This window comes from Symsagittifera roscoffensis, chromosome 9 (assembly GCF_963678635.1).
Source record: "Symsagittifera roscoffensis chromosome 9, txSymRosc1.1, whole genome shotgun sequence".
Lineage (NCBI taxonomy): Eukaryota > Metazoa > Xenacoelomorpha > Acoela > Convolutidae > Symsagittifera > Symsagittifera roscoffensis.
In genome coordinates, this window is record NC_087070.1 from 42954046 (window position 1) to 42978302 (window position 24257).

The 24257-nt window shown below is 35.3% G+C and overlaps 1 protein-coding gene across 4 annotated transcripts in view; it reads left to right on the forward strand.

The window, feature by feature from the left end:
• The first annotated feature begins 2664 nt into the window (after window positions 1-2664).
• Window positions 2665-24257, forward strand: part of LOC134854438 (protocadherin Fat 4-like) — a 158305-nt gene continuing 136712 nt past the window's right edge. For 2 of the 4 annotated variants that reach the window (XM_063870686.1, XM_063870688.1), the window contains exons 1-13: window positions 2665-2902; window positions 4137-4347; window positions 5962-6094; window positions 6718-6793; window positions 7079-7265; window positions 7470-7681; window positions 11702-11725; window positions 12949-13100; window positions 15407-15606; window positions 16025-16145; window positions 17018-17186; window positions 17535-17783; window positions 20781-20890. In XM_063870686.1, coding sequence (XP_063726756.1) covers window positions 2827-2902; window positions 4137-4347; window positions 5962-6094; window positions 6718-6793; window positions 7079-7265; window positions 7470-7681; window positions 11702-11725; window positions 12949-13100; window positions 15407-15606; window positions 16025-16145; window positions 17018-17186; window positions 17535-17783; window positions 20781-20890 — 1920 coding nt within the window. In that variant the 5' untranslated portion in view covers window positions 2665-2826. Of the gene's footprint in view, window positions 2903-4136; window positions 4348-5961; window positions 6095-6717; window positions 6794-7078; window positions 7266-7469; window positions 7682-8073; window positions 8092-11701; window positions 11726-12948; window positions 13101-15406; window positions 15607-16024; window positions 16146-16486; window positions 16618-17017; window positions 17187-17534; window positions 17784-20780; window positions 20891-24257 lie in introns of those variants that run through there. The other 2 variants (XM_063870687.1, XM_063870689.1) reach the window with 2 other exon arrangements.

The following is a 24257-nucleotide window of genomic DNA, read 5'->3' on the forward strand; positions in this document are numbered from 1 at the left end:
AATCGGAGAGGATTTCCTATATATGTTCCCATTGAAAATTTCTTAGAGTTTCTAGAGTTCCCATTAAAAATTAGCGATAAAAAAATACAAAAAAACAGTGATTGCCATCGAATGTTTAGCGCTAATTGTTTACCCAAAAAGCAAATTTCAGCTCTGATATAGCAATGATTCAAAACTGGAAAATCCGAAAATTTTAGCGATGAATTAGCGATGAATTTTTAAGCTTTTCTTCGTTATAGCAAACATTAGAACTGATTTATTGCTCGTTTAGCGATGAATTTTAGCGATGAATTAGCTATGATAGCTATGAACTAACCAGGGGCAGATCTAGGATGTTCTCGAGGGGGAGGGGTGGATTTTCAAAAACAATTTCGAAAACTTTGTCGACCTTTTTTTAGGTCGACCAAATGGATTTTCTGAGCCCTCCCAAAGCACTAAAAGACCCTGTTTTGATCAAAATTTTTCCGCCGCAGGCAAAACTTTGATAAAAACAGGCCAAAAGATGCGTTTTAGGCAATTTTTGGAAGAGTTTTACCGAAAAATCGCGTTTTTTCGGTGTGCTCCCCCCTCAAAATTAGTATATGTTAGCGCCCAAGGCGCCTTTAGAAAAATTTTAGGGTCCATCACCAAAAATGGATATCTCAAATTAATACAAAGAAGGACCCTTTGGTTCGGCAGGGGGTCGAATCCTTGAACATATTCCAAAATGTAAATGGGTTCCACTTACAAAACTTCCGTGGATTCCGCGTACAAATACCTGTAACTTAAAATTTGTCGGAACATTTGTTGTGTCGCGGATTCCGCAACAAGCGAACATAGCTAGTTTTTCTGGATTCCGCAACTGAAAGTGGATTCCGCAAAATGTAAGTGGAATCCGCAAATGTAAGTGGAATCCACAAAATTTGTAAGCGGATTCAGCAAACTGTAAGTGAGTTTTGAATTTTGTTTGTTAGTGAACTTGCATAAGAACAACTAAATCCTAGAGCTGGAATTTTTATCTATAGCAATGCGGAATTTGAAAGCAAGGACTTGACTATTGTCAGCGGAATCCACGAACAAATCTTAAATCATTGCTTAAATAAATCAGTGGATGTCACCTTTTAGCATTTGGGATACTTATCCCAGCAAAATATTTTTGGTATCACAGTTTTGGAAACACAACGCCGTATAATTTCAATAATAAGAATCATTAAGTTCAGAGCGTTTGGAAATAAAACACACAGCCTATCGCCTAATTATGTGAGTATTCGGGATTCCATCTACCCCAAATACTGATAACTAGAACCCGATTTTAGTTATTTTAAACTATGAAGACAGTAATTGGAAACACAATCTCGGAATAAAATCAAAATTTGGTTTTATAGTGGGTTCAGAGTACTTAATTTCAAATTATCAGTGATCAAGATGAGATGGTTAGTTAAAAGTTAAAATGATAAGTATTTGAGATGAGATGCTTGGTTAAGTTCGTCAGTATTTGAGATGAGATGGTTGGTTAAAAACATTAATTTAACGTTAGTCTCGAAAACTCAAAGATGTTAATAAAAATAAAGCATCATCAAACTGTTCTAGTCTGTTCTGGTTTGTCCGCAGTTTGAAAATATTTGAAAACGGCTAATTTAAAATGTTTTTTTTTTCTAATTGAAACTAATTGAAATGAATTGATAAATTAGTTTACTTGAGTTTGTTCAGTAGGCAAGAATTGGGATCAAATTTAGGGTGTGCGTTTGACAGAACTGAGATCGAGGTTGGGTGTTTGACAGGAATTGAGATCAATTTTGGGTGTTTAACAGGAATTGAGATCTAAGTCAGCTGTTTAACCAGCATTGAGATCGAAGTCGGGTACTTGACAGGAATTGAGACCGAACTTAGGGGCAGCAGTTGAAGTCGTACGTTTGACATTTCAACTGGTAGTAAATCAACTTAGTAATAGAGATTGAATTTGCTGCTGTTGATCACATTGTGAATAAATTATTTAATTCAAAACGCTTATACAAATAAACATATATGTAAATGGAATCCGCAAACAAAATGCGGATTCCACTTACAATTTGTGGACTCTACTTACAAATTGCGGATTCTGCTTACAGTTGCGGAATCCGCAACAGCTCATTCTAACTATTTTCATGTCTTATTATTTGTTTCTGAATTCCACAAACTATTCCGGATTCCGCAAATACTGTTGTGGGTTGCGAAAATTCGCCAGTTTTTGAAGCAGCTTTGAGCGGTACAGTGTTTTAGGTATTTGTTTGTGGAATCCATAATAGCAAAGAAGATTAAAAAAGTAGCAATGATGCGGATTCCGCAACAAATCCGATTTTGGCCTGTTGTGGAATCCGCTTACAAGGCGCAGAATGCACAGTTTGGCCTCGTAATGATCTAATATGCTGAAGTTGTAGATATCTGAGCAAAAAAAATGAGTTGAGAAGCTCAAAACTTTTCAACTCGTTTTTTATAAAGTTAGAAGTTGCTGGGTTGTTGCGTTAGAATGTTTTCTTTTTTATATTTTAACGCAAAACTGTCTAAAGCTCTTACATGAAACTGTGCGATAGTTCATTTTTTCATGCATGGTTTAAAATGTGCAGACAACCGCGTGCTTCGAGACTTGGTAAAAATAAGTCCAAAAAATTACTTTGACGTCAGTACATTTGGCTGGAGGTTCCAGAATTGTCAACTCGAACCACTTAAAAACTCATTAAATTCGTATTCATCATACAGTATTGAGCAGACAATAGTTATAACCGAAGTAAGCAACAGAATATAAACATCAAATTACACAAACTTGATCAAGTTTTTGCATCAAAAATAGAATTTTGAAGTGTTTCGTTAATGGTGACTCCTCGCAGAAAGGAGAGACCTGCATTTGCCATTCCAACATGGCTATCCCTGCTGATGATAGCATTCGGTGAGTAGATATCCATTTGAGGAGAATATTTGGGATACACTATTTTGCCTGCTGTAACTTAGACAAAAAACAAGGATAGTCGGTTACCTTGCATGTAGCACAGAAAATTTCCTCACCATTTTTAATGGTCGGAGCAACAAAACACCGAGGCATATTAAAGAGCTAAAATGTTAGCTCCAAAGTAAATTGATGGCTGTAATCGTAGATAATAACGTACAACGCTCGTAGATAATTACGTACAGCAGATAGATTCTGTTAAACATGTTTATGCCTAATTGTTCCGACCATTTGAAAAATGGGGTGGAATTTTGTATTCGGTTGTGTTTTAGTGTATTAGTGTGTTTTTTCCACGCAAACTCAGCAACCACAAATAATCATCGGAGAGAGTTGAGAGATATATCACATTAAAGCCTTTGTAGTCGTGATTCGAACGATATTAAAAACTTCGAGAAAACTTTCCCAGTGTCGAGAAAAACCGGATTGAAGTTTTGATTTTTCGTCTTAGTTCTAGCAAATAAAGCGAGCTTATTTTAATGGCTTAAAAATGTATAATAGCTAATTTTAAGCCTTAAAACTTATTTACTCGAGTTAGTTTAAGTTTTAGCGCCTTTTGGAATCAAAAATTCAAAAAACTGCAAAAAAACTGAAACAATTTTTGAATTTATATATTTTTGTTTTGCTAGTCGTTTTTCTTCAAAAACTGTTTTTACCAATTTGCTTATTTTACTACGACTGTCGATTATGCCTGAGTTCTAGTTTTTCGTTCAGATCCTTTCAGCACACCTCTCCAAAAAATTGTATTTTTTAAGACTATGGTCGGAACGTTCTGTGCTACTTGTACAGTAACCAGCTATCCTTGTTTTGATTTAGCGACAGTTGGTAATGGGAAAGTTAGTAACAGGCGAACAATTCGTAACCAAAACGTATTGCCAGTCGGCGCTTGCTTAACCTTTTGTTCCGAATGATTGCCGCTCGCCTAAGTTTTCGTCCTAAAAGTTATTTTAGTTCTAAGTGTACCAATTTTGTTTGATCCACTTCTCGGGTTGTTACACTTATCAATACTTTAATTGTCATCCGCTCTCGTTTCTCCTAATTAACCAGCAGGAACTGAGAAAAAAATCTTTTTCTCTCATAGAGTCAATCGCGGTTCGCCTTAAAAACTCCTTGCTCGCATGTTGGTATTTTGCCTCGTGGATAAATTGACTCCTTTTATTGTTTTTTTTTTCAAACTTAGCCCCCGGATCGGTGCACAGTGCTATAACAGTGAGCAATGCACCCTATACTATTTCTGAGAACGCGAATATGAACGCAGAAGTGGCCCAGAGTAATATCGACATCAATGTGTGCACGGGCGTGGGCATCGACTGCACCGCAACTCTCCCCAGAGTCAAGATTCTCAACCCCCCTGCAGCCGAGAACCCTTTCGGAATTTCCGACAATGGACGGTTGGGAAACTTTCATTGAATAAAATTAAAACTCAATCTTCACTGTTAAATGTAATAGTGTTATAGTGGATATCCTAACCGAAAGAAGAGAACTGAAGAACTTCAACTTTTGTTTTTGAAAAGTAAAACACAAAACAATGAAGTTTTAGGGAAGGCTCATAAAATTTATTCAGTCGATCTAAAAAAATCGGCCTCCTTTAAAAAAATGGAGCAATATTCCAATAGGTGACAACTTTTGGAACTAATAAGGCAGTACATGCTGGGGCGGATCTAGGATTTTCTCGAGGGGGGGGGGGGCGGATTTTTTTTAGGTAGATCAAATTGATTTTCCGAGCTCTCCCGAAGCACTACAAAGACTCTGTTTTGACCAAAATTTCTGCGCCGCAGGCAAAATTTTGAAAAAACGGCCCAAAAAAGGCGTTTTTAGGCACTTTTTGGAAATCTTTGACCAAAAAACCGCGTTTTGTTGTCGCGCGCTCCTCTTTTAAAATTAGTATATATTGGCGCCAAAGGCGCTTTTAGAAATTTTTTGTGGTCCCTCACAAAAAAGTGGATATCTCAAAATAGTACAAAAGGGGGACCCTGTGGGTCGTCAGGGGGTCGAATCCCTTAGGTTCACGCTACTTTAACAAATAATCTGGCTTCAAAATAGATTATAAGCACTGTTAACTATAGGAAAAAACGTTCCAGCTATTTAACTTGATTGTACTATCTGTTATCACAAAAAAATCACAGATCTGCGGCTGCATCCTAAACAATTTAAATCCATGAAGTACTAGTTTGTGCAAATCATTTAGAAATGTTATCATATGCATGCATTTTAAGAATAATTCAAACATTGGGAAAAGACTTTCTGCAAATTTACTAAAAAAAAATTTACATTTCACATGTCACATTTCCGTAGAAACACTTATTTTTGCTTGCGATTAGCTAGCGTTGTCAAATAGGAATATAGACTTTTTTGGGTTAACAACTAGTTCAATTAAATCAGTTGAATAACTTAGCATGACTGTTTTGATGACAACAACAGAGTTTCTGGCATCATATATTTTTTGAGCATGTCTGGATTTTGAATGGCCGTTGCATTCGAGTTTTTATTATTGATTATAAATCAAATCTTATTTTTATTTCTATTTTTTCACTTTAAGATTTTTTGGCTCAAATGGTTTCGGTTGATGCATATCTATCTAGTTGCCACATAACTCGTGGTTTGAAGGAGCGAAAATTTTTATGGCATTTGTGCTTAAGAAAGAGGGGTGTACTTGGGAAATTTTACTTGGGAAAATGTTTCATATCTTTTATTTTCGGCTCAACAGTCGTGCAGCCAATCATTGTCAGTTCAGTATCTCTGCGTGATAATATTTTTTTTTTCATGCGTATTCAACATTGACAATTATGTTTCGCAGTATCTTTTCTTAAGCTCACCCGCGTTCCAGACACACGAAAAAAAAAATTTTGTTTATTTTGTTTATTAATTATGTTATGTTTTTTGTGTGGCTCGGGCTCGCGTCCGATTAATTTGGACTAGCTGCCGTACTATTTTTTGTTGTATCGCAAGTGGAGCGAAGCTCCGTTTTGCCTCCCTGTGTAATAACTTAATCTGCCGAGTTCCAGGTTGTATGTGGCCAACCCTGACATGTTGGACTTTGAGGACAGTGGACGCAACACATTCCTGGTCAGCATCGCCGTCACCTATGGCAATGACGTAGCAAGGGCTTCTGACCAGTTCAGATCTTTCACTGTCAATGTAAGTTGCAGGACAAAAAATTCAGTTGAAACATTGTTCTGCCATTAAAAGTTGAAAACATTTTCCGTTGAAAACATTTTTCTGTTGAAAACATTTTCAGTTGAAAACATTTTTCAGTTGAAAACATTTTTCAGTTGAAAACATTTTTCTGCCATTAAAATACTTAAAAGTGTAAAATTAAATACTGAAATGTATAAGAGCAGCTCTCAGTCAATGCAGATTGTCTAGCACAAATATTTGACTCACTGAAAATCATTTTTTTTTTCATGAAACACTATTGTCAGAATTTATTTTTTTTGACAAAGAACAATAGCCGAAAAATGAAAACATAAGCTCACAGGTTAAAAAAAGTTTTATTTGTTCAGAAAACTTAACTGATTCTGCTTTTAAAAATCTTGTTTCTACTGCTGAACTGAATAACAAATAGTTTTCTTTCCTATAAGCTAATTTTAGGTTTGAAGATAAAACTGAGAAAGAGGTCAGATTTCATAAATTGGTACTATTTCGAAGCGAGCATGTTTTTTAGGCGATAAATAGTTTGTACGCGTAAAATAATAAAGTGACCTTACGTTATATAGGTTGTCACGATTTTGTTCAGGCGGTGAACATTTTTTTTGTTTCAGGTGGTGAACTTCAATGAGCCGCCAGAATGGATCGACAGTCCAACAGCCATAAGTGTACAAGAACAAACAGCTACCCGTAAGCCTATTACTGAGTTGAAACCGGACCCTGGTTTTTTACGGGCCGGGTTCGGGCCTCATTTTTAGGATCAGCAACCGGGCAGGTCGGGGCCCAGACCTGACTTTCAAAGGAGCTCACACCTTTCGTGTTTTCCTTAAAATTGGACCGGGCCCGGGCCTGAATTGTTCGCTTTCCAAGCGGGCCCGGACCTCAAATTAGGCGCGGTTCCAACTCTAATTAGTTAACGTCGTAAATCTATTTTTTTTTTCATTTTTTTCGTCTTTTTTAATCATTTTATTGCAGTTGCGGCAATGGCCAATTTCATCTTCTTGGACCCTGAAACTGACGCCATGACGTGCACTCTCGGAGGTGCAGCATGCACTGCAAAGTTCACGCTCACGGCAACTGCTGGCAGATCGTGCGTGTTAGCCACTTCAGGTGTACAAACATTCGACTACGAAACCACTACTACATACACATGCACAGTAAAGTGAGTCAGTTTTTTTTGTTAACTTTAAAATTTTGCGCAGATGTAATTAATTGGATTAGACCCGCAATTATACCGTGAGTTTTTTCTCGGTTCTTATACCGTGAGTTTTTGTGCCAGTAATGATAGTCCTTCTGTTTTGTATCGCAAATGATACAAAAGCAAAAGAAGCTCTGCTTCGCCTCTGAGTTGTAAGTTTCTATCTAGGGTTTGTGAGACGGCCAATCCAGTTACCAAGTGCTCATCTACGAACGATTTCTTTGTCGAAGTGCTTGACGTCGACGAAGAGCCCCCGCATCCGAATGCGAACGAAACATTCGCTACCGTCGTGGCGGCCGACGCCGGCACCGGAATTGCTCTGGCACCTGTCATAACTTACACGGACGCGGACTCGGAACATTTTTACTTCACCATCGAAGGTATTTTTTTTTTTAAAAAAGTAGTTACATTTATTAGTAAAACCGAAGCTCAAAGCCAAATTTAAAGAAATAGGGATGTAAAGAAATAAAGAAATTGAAATCAAAGTTAAGAAATAATGATACTAATTTTGAAGATTTTGAAGAATGTTTTTTTTTTCAATTGAATACTGAAAATACATGAATAGTGAGTGGAAAACTCAACTATGCGAGGAATGATTGAATAAACATTTTTTCAAAACAAATGATGGTAAACAAATAATATACCAGATGTCCAACTAGTTATTGCAATAAAATGAGAAAATAATTCAATGCAATTTATTTACCTCGAAGTGGAATTTTTACTGCATTGTTGAGCTCTTAATAACCTGTTTTTATTTTTCTACGTGCTGCAGATTCGGCCAGTGGAACAGGTTATGTGATCACGTTTTACTCATACTGATTAAAAAACAAAATCTACTGAGTGACGCCCCCTCGTCTCGCCGTTACCCCTCCCCGTCGCGAATCATTGCCTTCCTTAGAAATCAAACTAAGTTCTAAGTTCAAAATTGCAGTCACTTTCAAATTAATGTCTCGGGTCGAGGTTTGCGGATCTATGTTTTTATAAATAGCTTTGTAAAGAAAAAAAAGCGTTGAAAAATTTTATTAATATGATAATCTAGTTGTGGGAGAGGGGGGGGGGGGCGGAGGGTAGGGGTGGCGTCGCCAGTTAGATCTTCTTCAGTTTAGAATAGTCTGCACTGCATCTTAGTTTCAACGAATTTCTTCTTCTTGGTTAATTGATTCATCGGATTTAAAACTTCATCAGATTAGAAAAAATGCAATCGAATAAATCAGACTGCTCATATCAAGACAAAGCTTGAATGTTCTGACTGCCCTGTAACTACTAAAATAGCTTATGGAATTATCAATTGAACAAATCGAATTTGATAAAAAACAATTTGTTTTTTTTTGTGCCTACGCGTTGATAGCACGGAATATATCGCGCCTTAATTGTCCCAAATTAGCCAACTTTTTCAAGCTATTTTCAAGCTCCCATATTTTTTCAAAGATATCTTCATAAGCTTGAGTATTAATAGATTTGAAATGATATTAACAATTCCGTTCATAAATGACAAGCTGAAAAGTCAACATTTGGGACAAAACGAATAAAACTCGAAATTTAATACGCATTTTTCGCAAAAAGGTTGACATTAGACTGACGATTTATTCGGCCTCGGAATTGTCCAAAAAATTGCTTAAAATTTACTTGAGCAAATTGTTAATACGCTACCAGACTCCAATAATCAAACCGGTTTCTCACTTTGCTCTTAAGATAACATGTGGAAGGGGTAAATTAAAGAAATTAACATGAAAATTTATTATGAACATTTCAGCAACATTTCTCACCATCAACCTTTCCGCGTTAATGGGCAGTCGGGGCATTCAGGGCTTAGCCCTAAGTGCGAGCAGTCTTCTTAAGATTAACAGCCAGTCAGTCAAGCTATGCTTAATTTCAGGCAACTTAAATTCTTTTTACTTAAAGTAGCTTCTTTTTCATAATCAGAAGTTTTGCGTAATTCACTGCTGATCTAATTTCAGGATTCAATATATGCCAAAGTGAAAAATTAATGGAAAAGATAGGCAGGATTTTCACTTCGTGAAATTAGATAATGCTTAAAAAGGCTTCAAGTGTGTTATCATACTAAAACCCTTTTTAGTCGTGATTGAGATTCTTGGAAAAAGTTACAGAAAACATTGCTCAGTCGAGAATAACTTCTGTTCTACTTTTAATTCAACGTTTTTTAGTGCTGTAATTATCTTTCTTTCTTGTATTTATTTTAAAAATGAAATCAATCGCTTGTTTTTGAAAAAAAAAATAGGAATCTTAGATGTTTCAACAATCAAATAAAAATTTGATGTTTCAACAATCAAATAAAAATTAGTTTTTCCTTTTTCTCATGCATTTTTTTCTGAAAGAACTCTCTTTCGTCGAATCATCATGTCCTACTATTTGCACAGCAACCAATTATCTTTTATTGGATTCGTTTTTTTTTTTTTAAATTAACCAAAAAATCAGTAGTATTTATTATTTTCTTTCAGCTCATAAATATTTGTCTAATTGCAATGGCTTTATTTGAACTAATTGAATCAGCAGTGTATCACAGTCAAAACGAAATGACGAATTTGCTTAGCTTAAAAATAGTTTTGCTTGCTTATTATTATCTGCTAGTTTATAGTTTGTAGCTCATCTTTCTAGCCTGCTTTTTCTTTTGACAGAGCAAAAAAACATATGGAAACCAAATAGATGTTCACTGTGATTGAATCAGAACTGAATCAGCAATGTATCACAGTCAAAACGAAATGACGAATTTGCTTAGCTTAAAAATAGTTTTGCTTGCTTATTGTTATCTGCTAGTTTATAGTTTATAGCTCATCTTTCTACCCTGCTTTTTCTTTTAACAGAGCAAAAAAACATATGGAAACCAAATAGATGTTCACTGAGAAAAAATTAGGAGAGAGGAAATGCATCATGCGCAAAGGACCGAATATGCTAATATTTAGCCAACCAATCAGAGCTTAGCATTCACAAATTTGAAAGAAATCAGCGATAAAGTCAGTTACTTTTGCCAGTTTGAAGGGCGTTGATTAGCTGAGATTTTCGAGCATTCGATCTTCCGAGCATGAAAATAGCCCTCATAAATTGTGCTCTGTAATCACTACAAGTGCCAGAAGGAAAATTATAAATATTTAGTCTTATCTGACAGAGGTGTAGAGATAAGCATGTGTATCAATTAGCATACTTCGTTGATTGCTTTTGTTTGGTGTTCATTCATACATAACACAATCTAGCCTAATTCTTAAAAAATTTTCTAAAACCACTCAATCTAAAAAGTCCTGTTTTTGCGTATTTATTTATTCGGTGACCTGGACGCCAACTGAAATGGCAAATCGGAATTATAAAAAACAGCGAACAAGTCAACTTTTTTTTATAAATCTTCTACTTCGGCATGTTAATCGACACACATGTTTATAAGCCTCTCTACTAGTCTAACAAAGCAAAATTTGATGTCTCAGTATCAAAAGCTTAATATACTGCTTAAATGAAGTTGTTTTACTTCAATCAGTATATCTTTTGTAATTCAAATACGACAAAAAATACAAAATCAACTAAATGAATTTCAAATTCATCAAACAGTTGAAAATTTTTAATCGGAAATCCAAACTTATTACAAAAAATTCAAATACATTAAAAAAATTTCAACTATAACTGCAACAAAGCTTAAAATCAAAACAAACATTGTTATTCAAATCACAAAAAAAAATATGAATCCTTATTCATTCGAACAACGAGGTATAATTTTGAGAAACTTCTCGCACAGGAGTTCCTAGGATGAGAATCAAGTTCGTTTGAGTTTTATTGTCATTTCTATAAAAAAGAAAAATAATCAGATATAATCAATTTAAATGTGTTTTTTTTTCTTTTCCTTTTATTTCTGAAAGCAACAAAAATATAGCATTTTTTGAAAATATAGCATTTTTTCTCACTTTTATGGGCACTGACATAAAACTCAAATGTAATCGAATTTTATCCAAGGAGCTTCTGTTTGAGAATGTTCTCAATGTTATACCTCGTTTTTCAAATGAAGAGAATACAGAATACAAAAGAATTTTTGTTTTGATTTTCAGCTCTGTTACAGTTATAGTTTAAATTTGCTTTTGTTTTATTTGAATTTCTTTTGTTGAATTCGAACTTCCGTTTTTTCTTTTTCAACAATTTGTTAAATTTGCTTTTCATATTGTTGAATTTGAATCTTTGGAATGGCGTATTTGAAACTACAAAAGGTATAATATCTACTTTGAACTGATTTTTGCTCAAAATGATTTTTAGTTAACAATTATTCAATGAGTGAACCGAGTTTTTACCGGAATCGTTAAAATCGTAAATTTTATCATCAGAATAACTATCATCATAGCTTAATCAGAATATCAAAAAAGATAAATTTTGATTTGTATCTTGTGCTCCGCTAGTTTAAATTTTAGACTCAACTCATCCAAATGCTACAGGTGCAAAACAAACAAATTGAAGGCCTTAACTTTTGTCCTCTTTTTCCTCAAAACCACTAAAATGTATTCCTCAATCATCATTCATAACCTACTCCTAAAACTAAACTTGAGTTCTGCTATCAAGAGTTCCCTGTTAAACAATATGCGGCTTCAGAGTTTCCTGTATAGGGGTGGGGGTGGGGGTGGGGGTTGGGGATGGGGGTGGGTTTGGGGGTTGGGGATATTGTTATTCACAAATATTTTTGAAAACTTTCTTGATCTTTGTTCCTTTCCTGAGCTACTCTTGAACTCTAAAAAGACCGTTTCCTAAAACTTTCTGAGGCGCAGGTAATATTGGAAATGTGCCAAAACTGACATTCTAGTACAACTTATTTGACTAGTACAACTTGTCATTAATTGTATATAACTTAATATATCACATTTACTGTATATTCGCCCCAACGTGTTTTGTGACAACTTTTGGGGGTTCGATTAGCCAAAACTGGATGTCGAAAATAAGTATTTCTTGGGTGTTCAGAGGTTTGAGTCACCAAGGGGAATCCCCCGACGACCTAAATTCGCTCCTGTCTGAAACAGCCATTATTAAAAAACAAACTCGCCCTAAAATCTTTCATTCATCGCATTGAAGTGTGACGAAAAAAACCTTGTCTGTTAGCATCTGTGTAAAAAATGTTTTACTCGTGTTTTGAAACTGGGTTCATTATTCAAAGGACAGGGAAAGTTACACTTTGTCATTTAACCCTTCCTTTATTAAATTATATGGTCCCGCAACACCTCAGAAAGGGACATTTTAGCCAATTAAAATTTTGACATTTTGGTAGAAAAAGCGAGATAGCTCAAAAGGATTTCAGCTGATAATTTCAATATTAGCTATTTTTCAAAAATTGAAAAACAAGTGGCAAACACTTGCTGTGCTACCTTTAAACGTTATTTATTGTTCACTAACCGCCAAAAAAGCACGACTGTTTCGATTTCATTTTCAAGCTTAAGATCTGAATTGAATGAGTTCTGAATTTTCATTTTTAAAAACTAATCGAATTTGTTTTCTACATCTTGAAATGATATAATCTTCTATCCATCTTACTTATCATCCAATGTCATCCGGCACTAATCGAAAACGTCAAAAAAAAATTAAAAATTAACGAGATTTGTGCATGCGTGTTTTTATGGGAGGAGCAAAAAATACAAAAGCAGCCCTGAAATAATTGTCGTTTTTTTTTCAGCGGGTGACGTGGACAATTTTATCGTGGATGCCACAACAGGTGTGATCAGATTCAAAGAGGATGCCACCCCTGCTAAAGTGTACCACGTGGATCTATATGCTACAGACTACAACGGAAATAAGACACCCTACCCTGTCGTGTGCGAAATTACAGTACGTAAAATGAAAAAAAAAATCTATGATTTCATACTTTTGACAGAACGAAAAATTATTGTCATGTCAGAATGTGATATTTCAATTATGGGGCATTGACTTGATGTTTAGCATGATTGGATCTCTTTAGTTATCCATCATTGGTGCCTAGTAGCGACTTGCCACCCCTATATTGAATTAATACAACTGTTAAGCGAATTTCATTCCTTGTTACGAATCTCCCCCTTCCCGCGAATGGGGGATAGTTAAAAAAATTCCGCTAGCTAAGAAATATTATCAGTGCTTATCTAACGAGTTTATTCAAGCTAGTTTCCACAATGGACTTGTGTATTTTATTGTTACTCCGACTTTCGTGACGAAAGTAACGGAATATTTGTGCTCGGGTTGTTTTTTTTTTCTTCAGACAAACTTCGAATTCTTAACTAAATATTTTTTTGCGGAATTTTTTTATATCAGCCAAAAGTATTGTTGTCTTGAGCTCAAATTTTACAAGATATTTTATCTGTTATCTTTTTCAAAAAATTATTAGGGTTTAAAGATTGCCAATATGGCCAATTTAGGACAATTAACGCGCGATTTTTTTCGCGCTATTGACGCGTAAGCTGAGGTTTAATCCGTCTTAGAAATCGTTCCGAACTGGTTGGAGTAAGCTCATTTGCCATTACTGATTTGTTACTAGGAGGGAAATCTATCTTTTGATGTTTAAATGGCGTATGGGGGGATGATTTTCACAAAAAGTCCCAAATGTAAAAAAAAGATCCGTTTATTTTATTACATTTATTTTTCCATGTTATTACTGCTACATAGCCCTCAAAAGGCAGCCAAAACAATCTGGGCTTCGTCATAATACGAGCAGTCTAGTTTTTGTTCCAATTAAAAACTTTAAAACAATGCGGAATATTTAAGCTTGGGGTCATCTTTTATTCAGTTAAGTTTGGGCGATCAAAATAATAGTTTTTACCATAAAATTTCAATAGTCATCAAAGATATCGACTCCCTGAGTTCATATGTGAAAATATATTTTACCTTGATTCTTTAAACTGAATCAAAGTAAAATAAAATATTAACTGTTTAAAATTCTAGGAGTCTGAAAACTGCTAAATTGGCCATGCTCTGGACTAGTTTCTGCGGGCTGTAAAAATTTTATTCATGATGCCTGAGATTTTCATTGACAAAAACTAGAACGAGACGCCTGACACAGTTAACGTTAAAAAAAATAGAGGAAAATTCCTCTGATTTTTCGGTCGACCACATTGCTATTTCATTATAATCGGTTGATCTAAACAGACCTATTTTGCAACAAACAGAAGACCAAAAGCTGAAGCTGTATTGATATTGAATCATTGAAGAGATGAAATCGAGAAAATTTGAAAAGTTTGAATTTCGTGAGATCATCCTGAAAAATCATACTGGAACAAATAAGGCATTTTGAGGCACTTAGCATAGTTGTTAGGCGTTCACTTTGAAATTGTCAGATTGTTTATTCGATCCCATGCCATGGCAATGATAGTGTGTGAGGATGAGCTCTCACTTGACCTCTAGCTTCAGGTCTACCATAGCCTGACCAATTTCGGCTGCATTAGTGGTACCACGTGAAAATTTTAGACACAATGAAACGGCCTTGAGTCGCAAAAAATAACACAGTCTGGAATATGGGGAGATAATACAAATGAATAATACAAGTGGTATCACTTGAAAGTTTTAGACGCAAAAAATGGTCTTGAGTCGCAAAAAAGTAACACAGTCCGGAATGTCGGGAGATAATACAAATGGACTATCCTCGACAGGACTGTTAAGGCCCACCGATAGCTCCTCTGTGCTTCGCAGGAACCACATTATTATCATTATTATAAAGGAAATTGTCGAATGAAGGATTTCAGTGAAGGCAGGATGTCTGTAATATAACTGTCGTTCTTAAGGGCATACGTGAAAAAAGAAAAATGAAATAACTAGATGTTTTAAAAATGTGCTTCGAACTTTTTCCGTAAATCTTTGAGTGCGAGACGAATACACTAGACCATAGACAGTTTCTTAAGAGAAATTAAAATTTTGGTCGACATAATTTTCTTTTTTTTTCGAAACCACCCTCATAGAAAACATTTCTGCACACGCCACTGGATAGAGCACATTTTTTTTGCAAAAAAGGTGTTTATGGTGTTATGGGTCAACCATTTTTTTTTAGCCCCCCCCCCCCCCACGGAAAATCCTAGATCCGCTTTGGTTTTTGATGATAAAATGCTGTTTTTCGATTATTATCATGAATTTTTTTTTTGTTTCTGTCAAATCTTTTTTTGTTTTTGTCATAGGTGACCGTGTCTAACAACTTACCCCCCGCCTGCGCGAAGGATTGGGTATTACTGAAAATGACTGACGAAATTACCCAACTGACTGTTAATCTGAAAACCGGTGTCACTGGGCCCCAATGCGCTGATCCAGAGGGGGGTGCTCTCTCCTTCACGGCTGAAACCACGAGTGGTGAAATCGGAGGCGTCACTTACACTCTTTCGTTAGTGGAATTTAAACCCTGGAACTGTTCTATATTTTTTAAGTACACCACTTATAGGATTTTCTAGCGCAAATATTCTGTTTTTCTCTGTTTGGGTCTTTTCTGTTATACGACAGTCAGCAGGGAAAAAAGCAACACCTCTGTTATAAATGTTCAGAAATATATTTTAAAAAGGGCACCACAATAAATATTCAAACCCTCGTCTGCTGGTCTTTCGGGAGATCTTCTCATGCGCAAAAGGACCGAATGCGCGAAAACTCTCAAACAATCAGAGCCCTTTGAACTGTCAAAACATACTGAATTTATAGTCAATTTTTTGTCGGTCTTTCGCGCAGGAGGGATTCCCCGAAAATATTCTCTATGTAAAATTTTTGCGCTAATTAGTTTATGAGTGGTTCGATAATTTTTTGTTCAATAGGGCAGCGGGAGTCTTCAGTACTACAATGGACCGTGAGACTCTGAACCAATATGAGCTAGTGGTGTACGTCAAAGACGCCGGAGTTCCAATCCTAACCACCACTATCACCCTTGCAGTCGTAGTGAGTACACTCGCATGCTCTCTCCTAGTTCTTATTTCCCTTTGTCGTTTTGCCTTTTCCCTTTTTCTTCATCATCTGTTCTTCTTTTTCTTCTTCTTCTTCTTCTTTCTTCTCCTTTTTCTTTTTCTTTTCTTCTTCTTCTTCTTTTGTCTTCTTCTTCTTCTTCTTCTTCCTCTTCTTCTTCTTCTTCGTCTTCTTTGTCTGCTTCTACTTCGTCTTCTTCTTCTAGTTCTCCTTCTTCTACTTCTTTTTCTTATTATTATTATTATTCTTATTCGTATTCTTATTTTTATTCTTATTCTTCATCTTCTTCTTCTTCTTCTTCTTCTTCTTTTTCATCTTCAATCATCTTCTTTCCTTCTGTATTTATTTTTTTTCTTTTTCTTCTTCATTTATCTTCTTTTTCTTGGAAATCAAGATCAGGCCCATTCCTTCTTCAAAAGAAATCACAGACCCGAACGCAGAATAGATGGTGTTTTAATTTTTCTAATTACCCATTCTTATGTTGCTAAATTTAAAAAAAAACGACTTCTTTTGTCGAAATCAAACTTCAATTTCATCGAATGTTCCCTAAATTTGATTGAAAAATGAAAATTTTCAGACTGATTTTTTTTTTCACAATAAGAGAAAAGCCTCAGAATATGTTTTTGCAATACAAATCACGACCACAATCGACCTCATGACTGCTTTGTTTCACGGTACCTAAAATCAAGCGCGAAAAAAAACAAACTAACTATTTGCTTTTACATTGTGGTTGTTGAAATCCAAAATTAGGTTTAAATTTCGAAACGATCGAGTGATTTTTAAAAGAAGATAAGAAAAACTGCTGGTAAGGGTAGTTGAACGGTAAAAGAGAAAATTACTGTGATTAGGCTCCCCCCAGGGACGACAACGTGCCCGTTCTGACAGACGGCGTGACCAGGGTGGACGTCGAGGAGGGTCTACCCGCAGGAACTCAGGTGATCGGACCCCGCACCTGGTCAGACGTCGACGCCTCCGAGGCACATTCTGAAGTCTTCTTCGGAGCCGGAACATTCACAGGTACCCTACTGCCTTGGAGTTAATAATAATATGAATTATAATCGCTCAGGTTGAATTTTCAATACTCTCCATGGAATCCTTAAAAGTTTTTAAATCACAGAACTCCAGTGCTTGCTAGCACAACTCAAATCGAGACAAAAACCGCTTAAGAACCTGCTTGAACTGACTATGCTGCAGAAAAGGAAGATACACATTGTCCAAAAAAAATGAAACCAAAATGATAAAAATTATATGACTTAACCTTTTCAAGAAAGGAGCCATGAGTGAAAAGAAAAAGAAGCAGAAAAACGAGAAACTCTGGCAAATTTCTAGGTAGTGAGAAAAGAAAGAGGAAACTTGTTCATTTAGGTGACTGCCCCAGTGAAACCTTGTTCCAAGTTGACCCGGAAGACGGTGCCTTGTACCTGGTGAAAAGTTTCGATTTCAACGCCAACTATGTCAACCACTACCTGGAGAGGAGTTGTGTCTACACCCCCAAAGTTTGTGTTCCTGCCGGATGTCAAGATGCCGCGCTGACAACTACGATTAGACTCCAGAACGTCAACGACCACGCACCTGTCATAAACAGTCTGGACAAAACAGTCACCATAGACGAAGGTGGGAGGGGGGCCAAAATAATACTAATAATTCAGAACGTCGACAACAATTAGTCTATTGCAATTATGATTCCGGGTTAGGGAAATTTGAGTTCATAATACTACCGTTTACAATGAATTGATGATGTAATAATTTTTTGGCATTTTCTTTTGTTTTTCGATTTTTCAGTACTACTCTTTTTCATTTATTGCCTTCGCTATAATCTCCAAACTTCAACCAACCTTCTTTGAGCTGGCTGGCTTTTTGATAATATTTGTTTTTCAAGAGAATGATTTGATAAAATATATTTGTTTTTGGCTGAGTTTTTGCTTTGCTTGATTCTTTTTTGTGTTTCTTGATGGGTTTTCAGTTTTTACTAGAAATCTTGTCGTAGTAAATACTCTTATGCAGGTCTTGTAAGACTTTTTGTTTCAAGAAAAAGTCTTAAAATTGTTTCAAGCTAATTTTGATTTTTTTTTGCGGTTTAGCTTTCAATTTTTTTCTATTTCTATTTCACCTCATTTCTATTCTGAAAAAGAAGACAAGTTTCAATCTCGATCTGCAAAAGTGAGTTGGTCACGAAAAACGTGATTGATTTCTATTTTGGAAAATGGAAGTTATTTTTCAGATTGATCCACTGTTCTCAAATTGGGCTAAATGCACCAAAAAGGAGTTACTTTTGGTTTTTTAAAAAATCAAAAAACTTTAAGGCCATGTATTCTTCTACTTAGAACTTTAAATTGAAAGTTCCCTAAATTTTTTTCCTTGCGTTCATGTTTATGAATCTTTTCCAAATAATTTCTGCAATCAAGTAATATTCATGCAAAACCGAACTCCTAGAATGACTCAAACAAACTTCTCAAAATTAAACAACTACAAATGATCAGAAACTGTGTGATTTTTTGAAGCCAGCAAAAAATCTTTTGAAGACAGAGGAGTGTTCATGCTATTAGTAGAAGCGTCTTTTTTTAGTATTCAAAACTCATCAAATCAAAAATACGCTAAAAATTGAACACCTTGCGTAGAAACAAGGATAACTTGAAGATCAATTATCTAGTTTTGATGAATACACTAATTTTCCAAGTTTTCAATCAAAAGTACAAATTTTTTACTCTACCATTTCCATTCAAAACTGTTAGTTAAATTATCAAAATGATGAAAAGTGAAGATAAACCAACGGGAGTAAAAAGGAACCAAAATTTGGCCATTTGTATTGAAATTTAAATGCCGGACGCTCATAATATCAGAAAAACGTGATCTGAATTTAATTTTCAAAACTTTTAATTGAAATTTTCACACTCGATTTTGTCTGAAAACTGAATTTTAGAAATTAAAAATCAGAACTCAAAATTTACAATTGCGGGAAAGACGAGAATTTCTAGATTGAGACCAGCTGCTATTCGCAATTGGGCAAACATCATTTTGAGTAGAATTATCTTGTTTCTGATAATAATTATACAGGAATGCTTCCAATACAAACTCTGGAAGATCAGTTCAATTTAACAAACCCTTGGGCAATTAGACTTTGATTGATTTTTTTGTAACGGTTTTCTTAACTAACTACTGTTTCATTTGCTATATATGTTTTACGAAAATTCTAATTTGAATTTATTCATAAAGGAGCTAGTTATTACTTCCGTTGCTTAAAACAAGGCAGTGCAACAGCGTCGAGTCATATCAGTGCCCAAAGTTCAATGTTGATTTAAAATGCCGAAACTTCAATGTTGTTCAAGGGTGCTGAAATTTTTTTTTGTTAAACAAAGCGGATATACTAAGCCAAAGACTACAAAACTAGCTACAGCTACTATCTCAGGTTTAAAGTGACCGATAACAAACTCTAGTTTTCATCTAGAGTCGTAGCCACTGTTGGCAAGCTCGCTACATTTTGGCGCAACTAGTGATTGCTCTTGCTGTTTTGTAAGATAAATTGTTTTTCAAAGCGTCGAAAATCAAATCTTGTTCAGCAGTGCCGAAAATCATTTTTTAGAACTCTTGAACACAGTTTCATTTTCGGCGCTTATGTACATTGGGAATATTGAATGCCCCCATAAAACGGATCTTTTGCTGCGGCGTGTGCGTGTCAATGGTATATAATCCGGTCGTAAAAATGAGTACTAATTATAATAACTATCAAACAACTATGTAACATTTACCAAAACCTAACTTTTTATGAAAACCAAACTTATTGTACCGACTTTTGTAACAAAAGTAAAATTTGTGCTCGGGGTGGGTTTTTTTTCTTCAGACAAGTTTCGAAATTTTAAGTGGCCATTTTTGACGGAACTTTTCAAACATCATTCAACAAGTATTGTTATCCTGAGCGTATGTTTAAAAAGATATTTCACTTGTGATCTTTTTTCTTAAAGTTATGGTGATTTAAATTTTGCCATTTTAGCCAATTTGGGACAATTAACGCGCGATATACATCGCGATATTGACGCGTAAGCGGAGATTTAATCCGTTTAGAAATCGTTCCGAATTGGTTCAAGGAAGCTTATGTTTCATAATTGATTTGTTAATAGGAACAAATTCTATCATTTTGTTCTTGATATGGCGTGTGGGGGTGTTTTCACAAAAAATCTCATATTTTTTCTAAAAAAGTTTAATTTTACTTTTTTACTTTTAATTTTTTCATGTTTTACTGCTCCGTAGACCTTAAAAGGCAGTCGGAACATTCCGGGCTTCGCCCTTATACGAGCAGTCTTGTTTCAATTGATGTAACTTTGGCTGGTTTAAATAATCTCTTTTTTGTCGAACTGCTCCTTTAGGCGGCAGATGAATCAGCCGATGTTTAAATTAGCTACCATATAGGCCAGCCGAAAATTGCAACTTTTACATAATAAGTATGTTAACAGCTACGTTACTGTTCCGAAACTCTAAACTTCAACCAAATAAACCAACGTTAAATTCGTCTGGCTTATAAATCCTCCCATTTTCGGCCGGTTTGTTCATCGACTGGACTGGTTTGCTCACACTCGTTTCTTTGACTGATCATTTCATAATGTTGCTTGGTTTTAGATGAGACCGTAGGTACTGGGATATACACGATAACAGTGAGAGACTATGATGTCTCTTCCTTCACCTACCAGATTTCAGGAGACGCTCTCGCTAAAGAATACTTCCAACTCGTAAGCAAATCATAGAAAACACATAACACTACACACTTGCTAAATTCAAACAGAAAAAAATAACTGTTATCATGCAGTTTTATTAGAAGCCAGATAAGTTCGATAACTTGGATTGATAGAGTTTTTTCAGAGTTACTCTAAAAATGAAATAGAATCAAGATTAAGGCTTCAAAACTTTATTAAAAATCCTTGCCTGATTCAAATTTTTTTAGCCAACTGTTGCTATTTATTTACCCCTGAAGGGGCGGATCTAGAATTTTTTCCAACCGGGGTTAGTTTAGGGGTTCTTAAAAATTTCGAAAAATTTTGTCGGCCTTTTTTTGAAGTCGACGACAAAACTGATTTTCTGAGCTCTCCTAAAAATCTATAAAAACCTTACTTTACTATTTTGCCAAAACTTTTTGCGCCCTAGGCAAGTTTGAAAAAAACAGCCAAAAAGTTTTTTGGATGGCACCTTCAGAAAAAGTTTAGAAATGGTTGCCTCAAAATAGACGTAAATTAGTACCAAATGGGGGACCCTTTGAGATGTCATTTAGTAGAATCTCTAAGGAGCGCCCCCCATGCAAATCCGCTCCTGGGTAACCCAACCCTTAAAACTAGTTGTTGGCGAATATTTGAAAATCTTGTATCTCAAGTCCACTGTTTGATGGTAAATTGTTTGAGTTTTTGTACAATTTAAGCCCCATAAATTCGATTTGTAACAATATCGAGATTCAAATCTTGCATGTTCGAATTAAATTCTGCTTTTCCTTAACCCTACTCTGTACAACTTCTATAATTTTCCCATTTTTAAGAATTTATACCCATTTGTTGTTTTTTCAATATTGAATCTAAACACTCAATTGATTGATTACAACATCAAATGAAAAAAAGGTTAGTAAGTTCATTAACTGTTACCCTAAAACGCTTGATTTTTTCGTATTTCCAGCCCAAATAGTTTTGTAATTTGATTTTATTTCAGGTCAACATCCCAGCTACCGTAAGATGATTGTTAAGCCATGGTTAGAAACAACGGCTCTATTGCTATCAATATGTACAACTGCTTTCAAGTTCATGGGCTGTAATAATTATGTAACAACGCTTTTGCTATCAACATAAAAAACTGCTTTCAATCTCCTTGACTGTTATAACTAGAAGCAACAAATCGTTTGCTATCAAAAAATCAATTGCTTTTAAATGTCATGGGAACTGATAAAGTTTTTTTACTGTTTCAAATTGCGGTGATCGAAATAATAGTTTTATCGAAATTTTTTTATACCCCATTTACGATATTGCATCCCTGAGTTCAACTATAAAAAGATATTTTAGCTCCCATAATTGCTCTTTGTGCTAGTTATGTTATTGTGAGCTGCCAGTTTTTGTTTCGACTTTTGTAGGCAAGGAGGAACATATATTCGTGAGCTGATTTTTCAATGAGACCGATTTACAAAAGAAAATTTGATAAATGGGAGGATCGATACTTGGCTCCTCGTGATTCTGGCGAGGGCGCACGCACTACCGACTCTAAGATAATTACCTGACTCCAAAATTCTATCTAAATTGCTCGTTCAACACTTTAACGCAAATTATTTATGCGTAACGGGCTGTCCCGCAGAATAAAACTGTTCCAAATTGAATTCAGGCAACCTAATCAATCGGTCGTAATAATTTGGTACTCTTTCACACTTAATGTTTCATATTGTTGAAATTGTACTGTTTTTCGAAAAAGTTTGTTGTGGGGGAATGTTTGACCCATATTTGTGATTTTGTATTTCGTTTTCTCGAAAAATACCCTGCCAAATCTGAGGTACTGCCCTCCCATCTAACAAACCACTCAATTAAAAAGACCGGATTTGAAAAACGCCCCCGTATCAGAGGCTACGCCCAATATTTCTCAAAAACTAATCTAGCAAATCTGAGATTGTGGATTCAATTGAAATGGCTGGTAGTGGTAAACTCCTTTGCATTTGCGGGCTCTTACCTTTTTTTTCACGAAAAGTTATCGCCCTCGGAAAAGTCAAATTTTTGAGTTTTTTTAGTTTTATAAAGAAAAATTTTTGAACTTTCTCGAGAGCTTCTTTCCACTATCTGGGATTTTGAGCTCAAGTCAAAGTCCGCGCTGTGAAAAACTCCTTTCTTGTGCGACCACGCTCAATTTTTTTACCCAAAAAATTATAGCCCTCGGAAAAGTCAAAGTTTTGATTTTTTGACCAATTTTACACAAGCAAAGCTTGTGTTGTAGTATGAACTCTCATTTTTTTGCAATCTAAGTCGAAAATATTGAAAGTGCTAATTTTGATCAACCACCAGCTATTAAGTACAGTCAATGCTAAGGATATCAAAACCGACTATTATATTACAAATAGCACTTTAGCTTCAAGGTATCATGGATCTGTAGCGTAGAAGTAGGGAAGGAGACCCACAACAAAATAAGAGGGTTTGAACCTGGGCAGGTTCGGATGTTTTTAATGAAATTTTTCATATGCTAGCTAAAATGCGTCCGCTCTATTAGTTGAGGCATCTAAGTAGATTTTTTTTTCAAATTGACTGGTACTGCTAATGCGTCAGAATTGGCTTGCGTCACTTAAGAAATTTTGTAGACTCAAACTTTTACTCATTCAGTTTTCCCAGTAGCGCTATCGGTCATATTTTTTCTTGTGTATTCGAAGTACAACTTCGCTTGTGTTTGTAACTTTTTGTTTCTTGTCGAGAATTACCCTCCCAAATCTGAGGTTTTGGGTTCAATCGAAATTACCGGTTGCATGACTTTCTTCAACTTAAGCGGCTACGCCCAAAATTTTTACTGTTTTAAGTTTTTGACATTGCTTAGTTTTTGATTGCTCAGAAATCGATTTTAATTTTGAAAGGATTATGATTGTTGTTGTGTATTTTTGAGAAGTAAATTATCAAAATTATGCTAGTCAATTTTTTTTCACGTTTTCAGACTTTCAGGCTAGCCGATATTTATGCTAATCGAGCAGTCAACCCGCAATTGATGTTTTATAAGTACATTCAAACAAACCTGGTACAGTTGACTTGCAATTTAAAAAAGAATGCAAACAGCCTGACAACAAATGATTTCTTGAAGATTGCTCTCTTAATTTTTGTATGCTTATTATGTCAAGCTGTTATAGTGTTTTTTTTATTTTGATATGAAAGTAAATTTTTTGTTGCTTAAGAGTTCCGTAGGACTAGAATTCCGAAAACGAAAGGGATTTTAAAAACGTAGAAACTGATGAAATGAAGCAAATTCAGAGTTATGTAGCATCTTTCCAGTTTTTCTAATCAAATTAGCTTGCGTTGGCTTCAGTACCTTTGCTGAAAATGGGAGTCAGGTTTTTTTAAATTTGCAAAAAATTTTGACACCATTTCGAGAGAGTTTATTTGA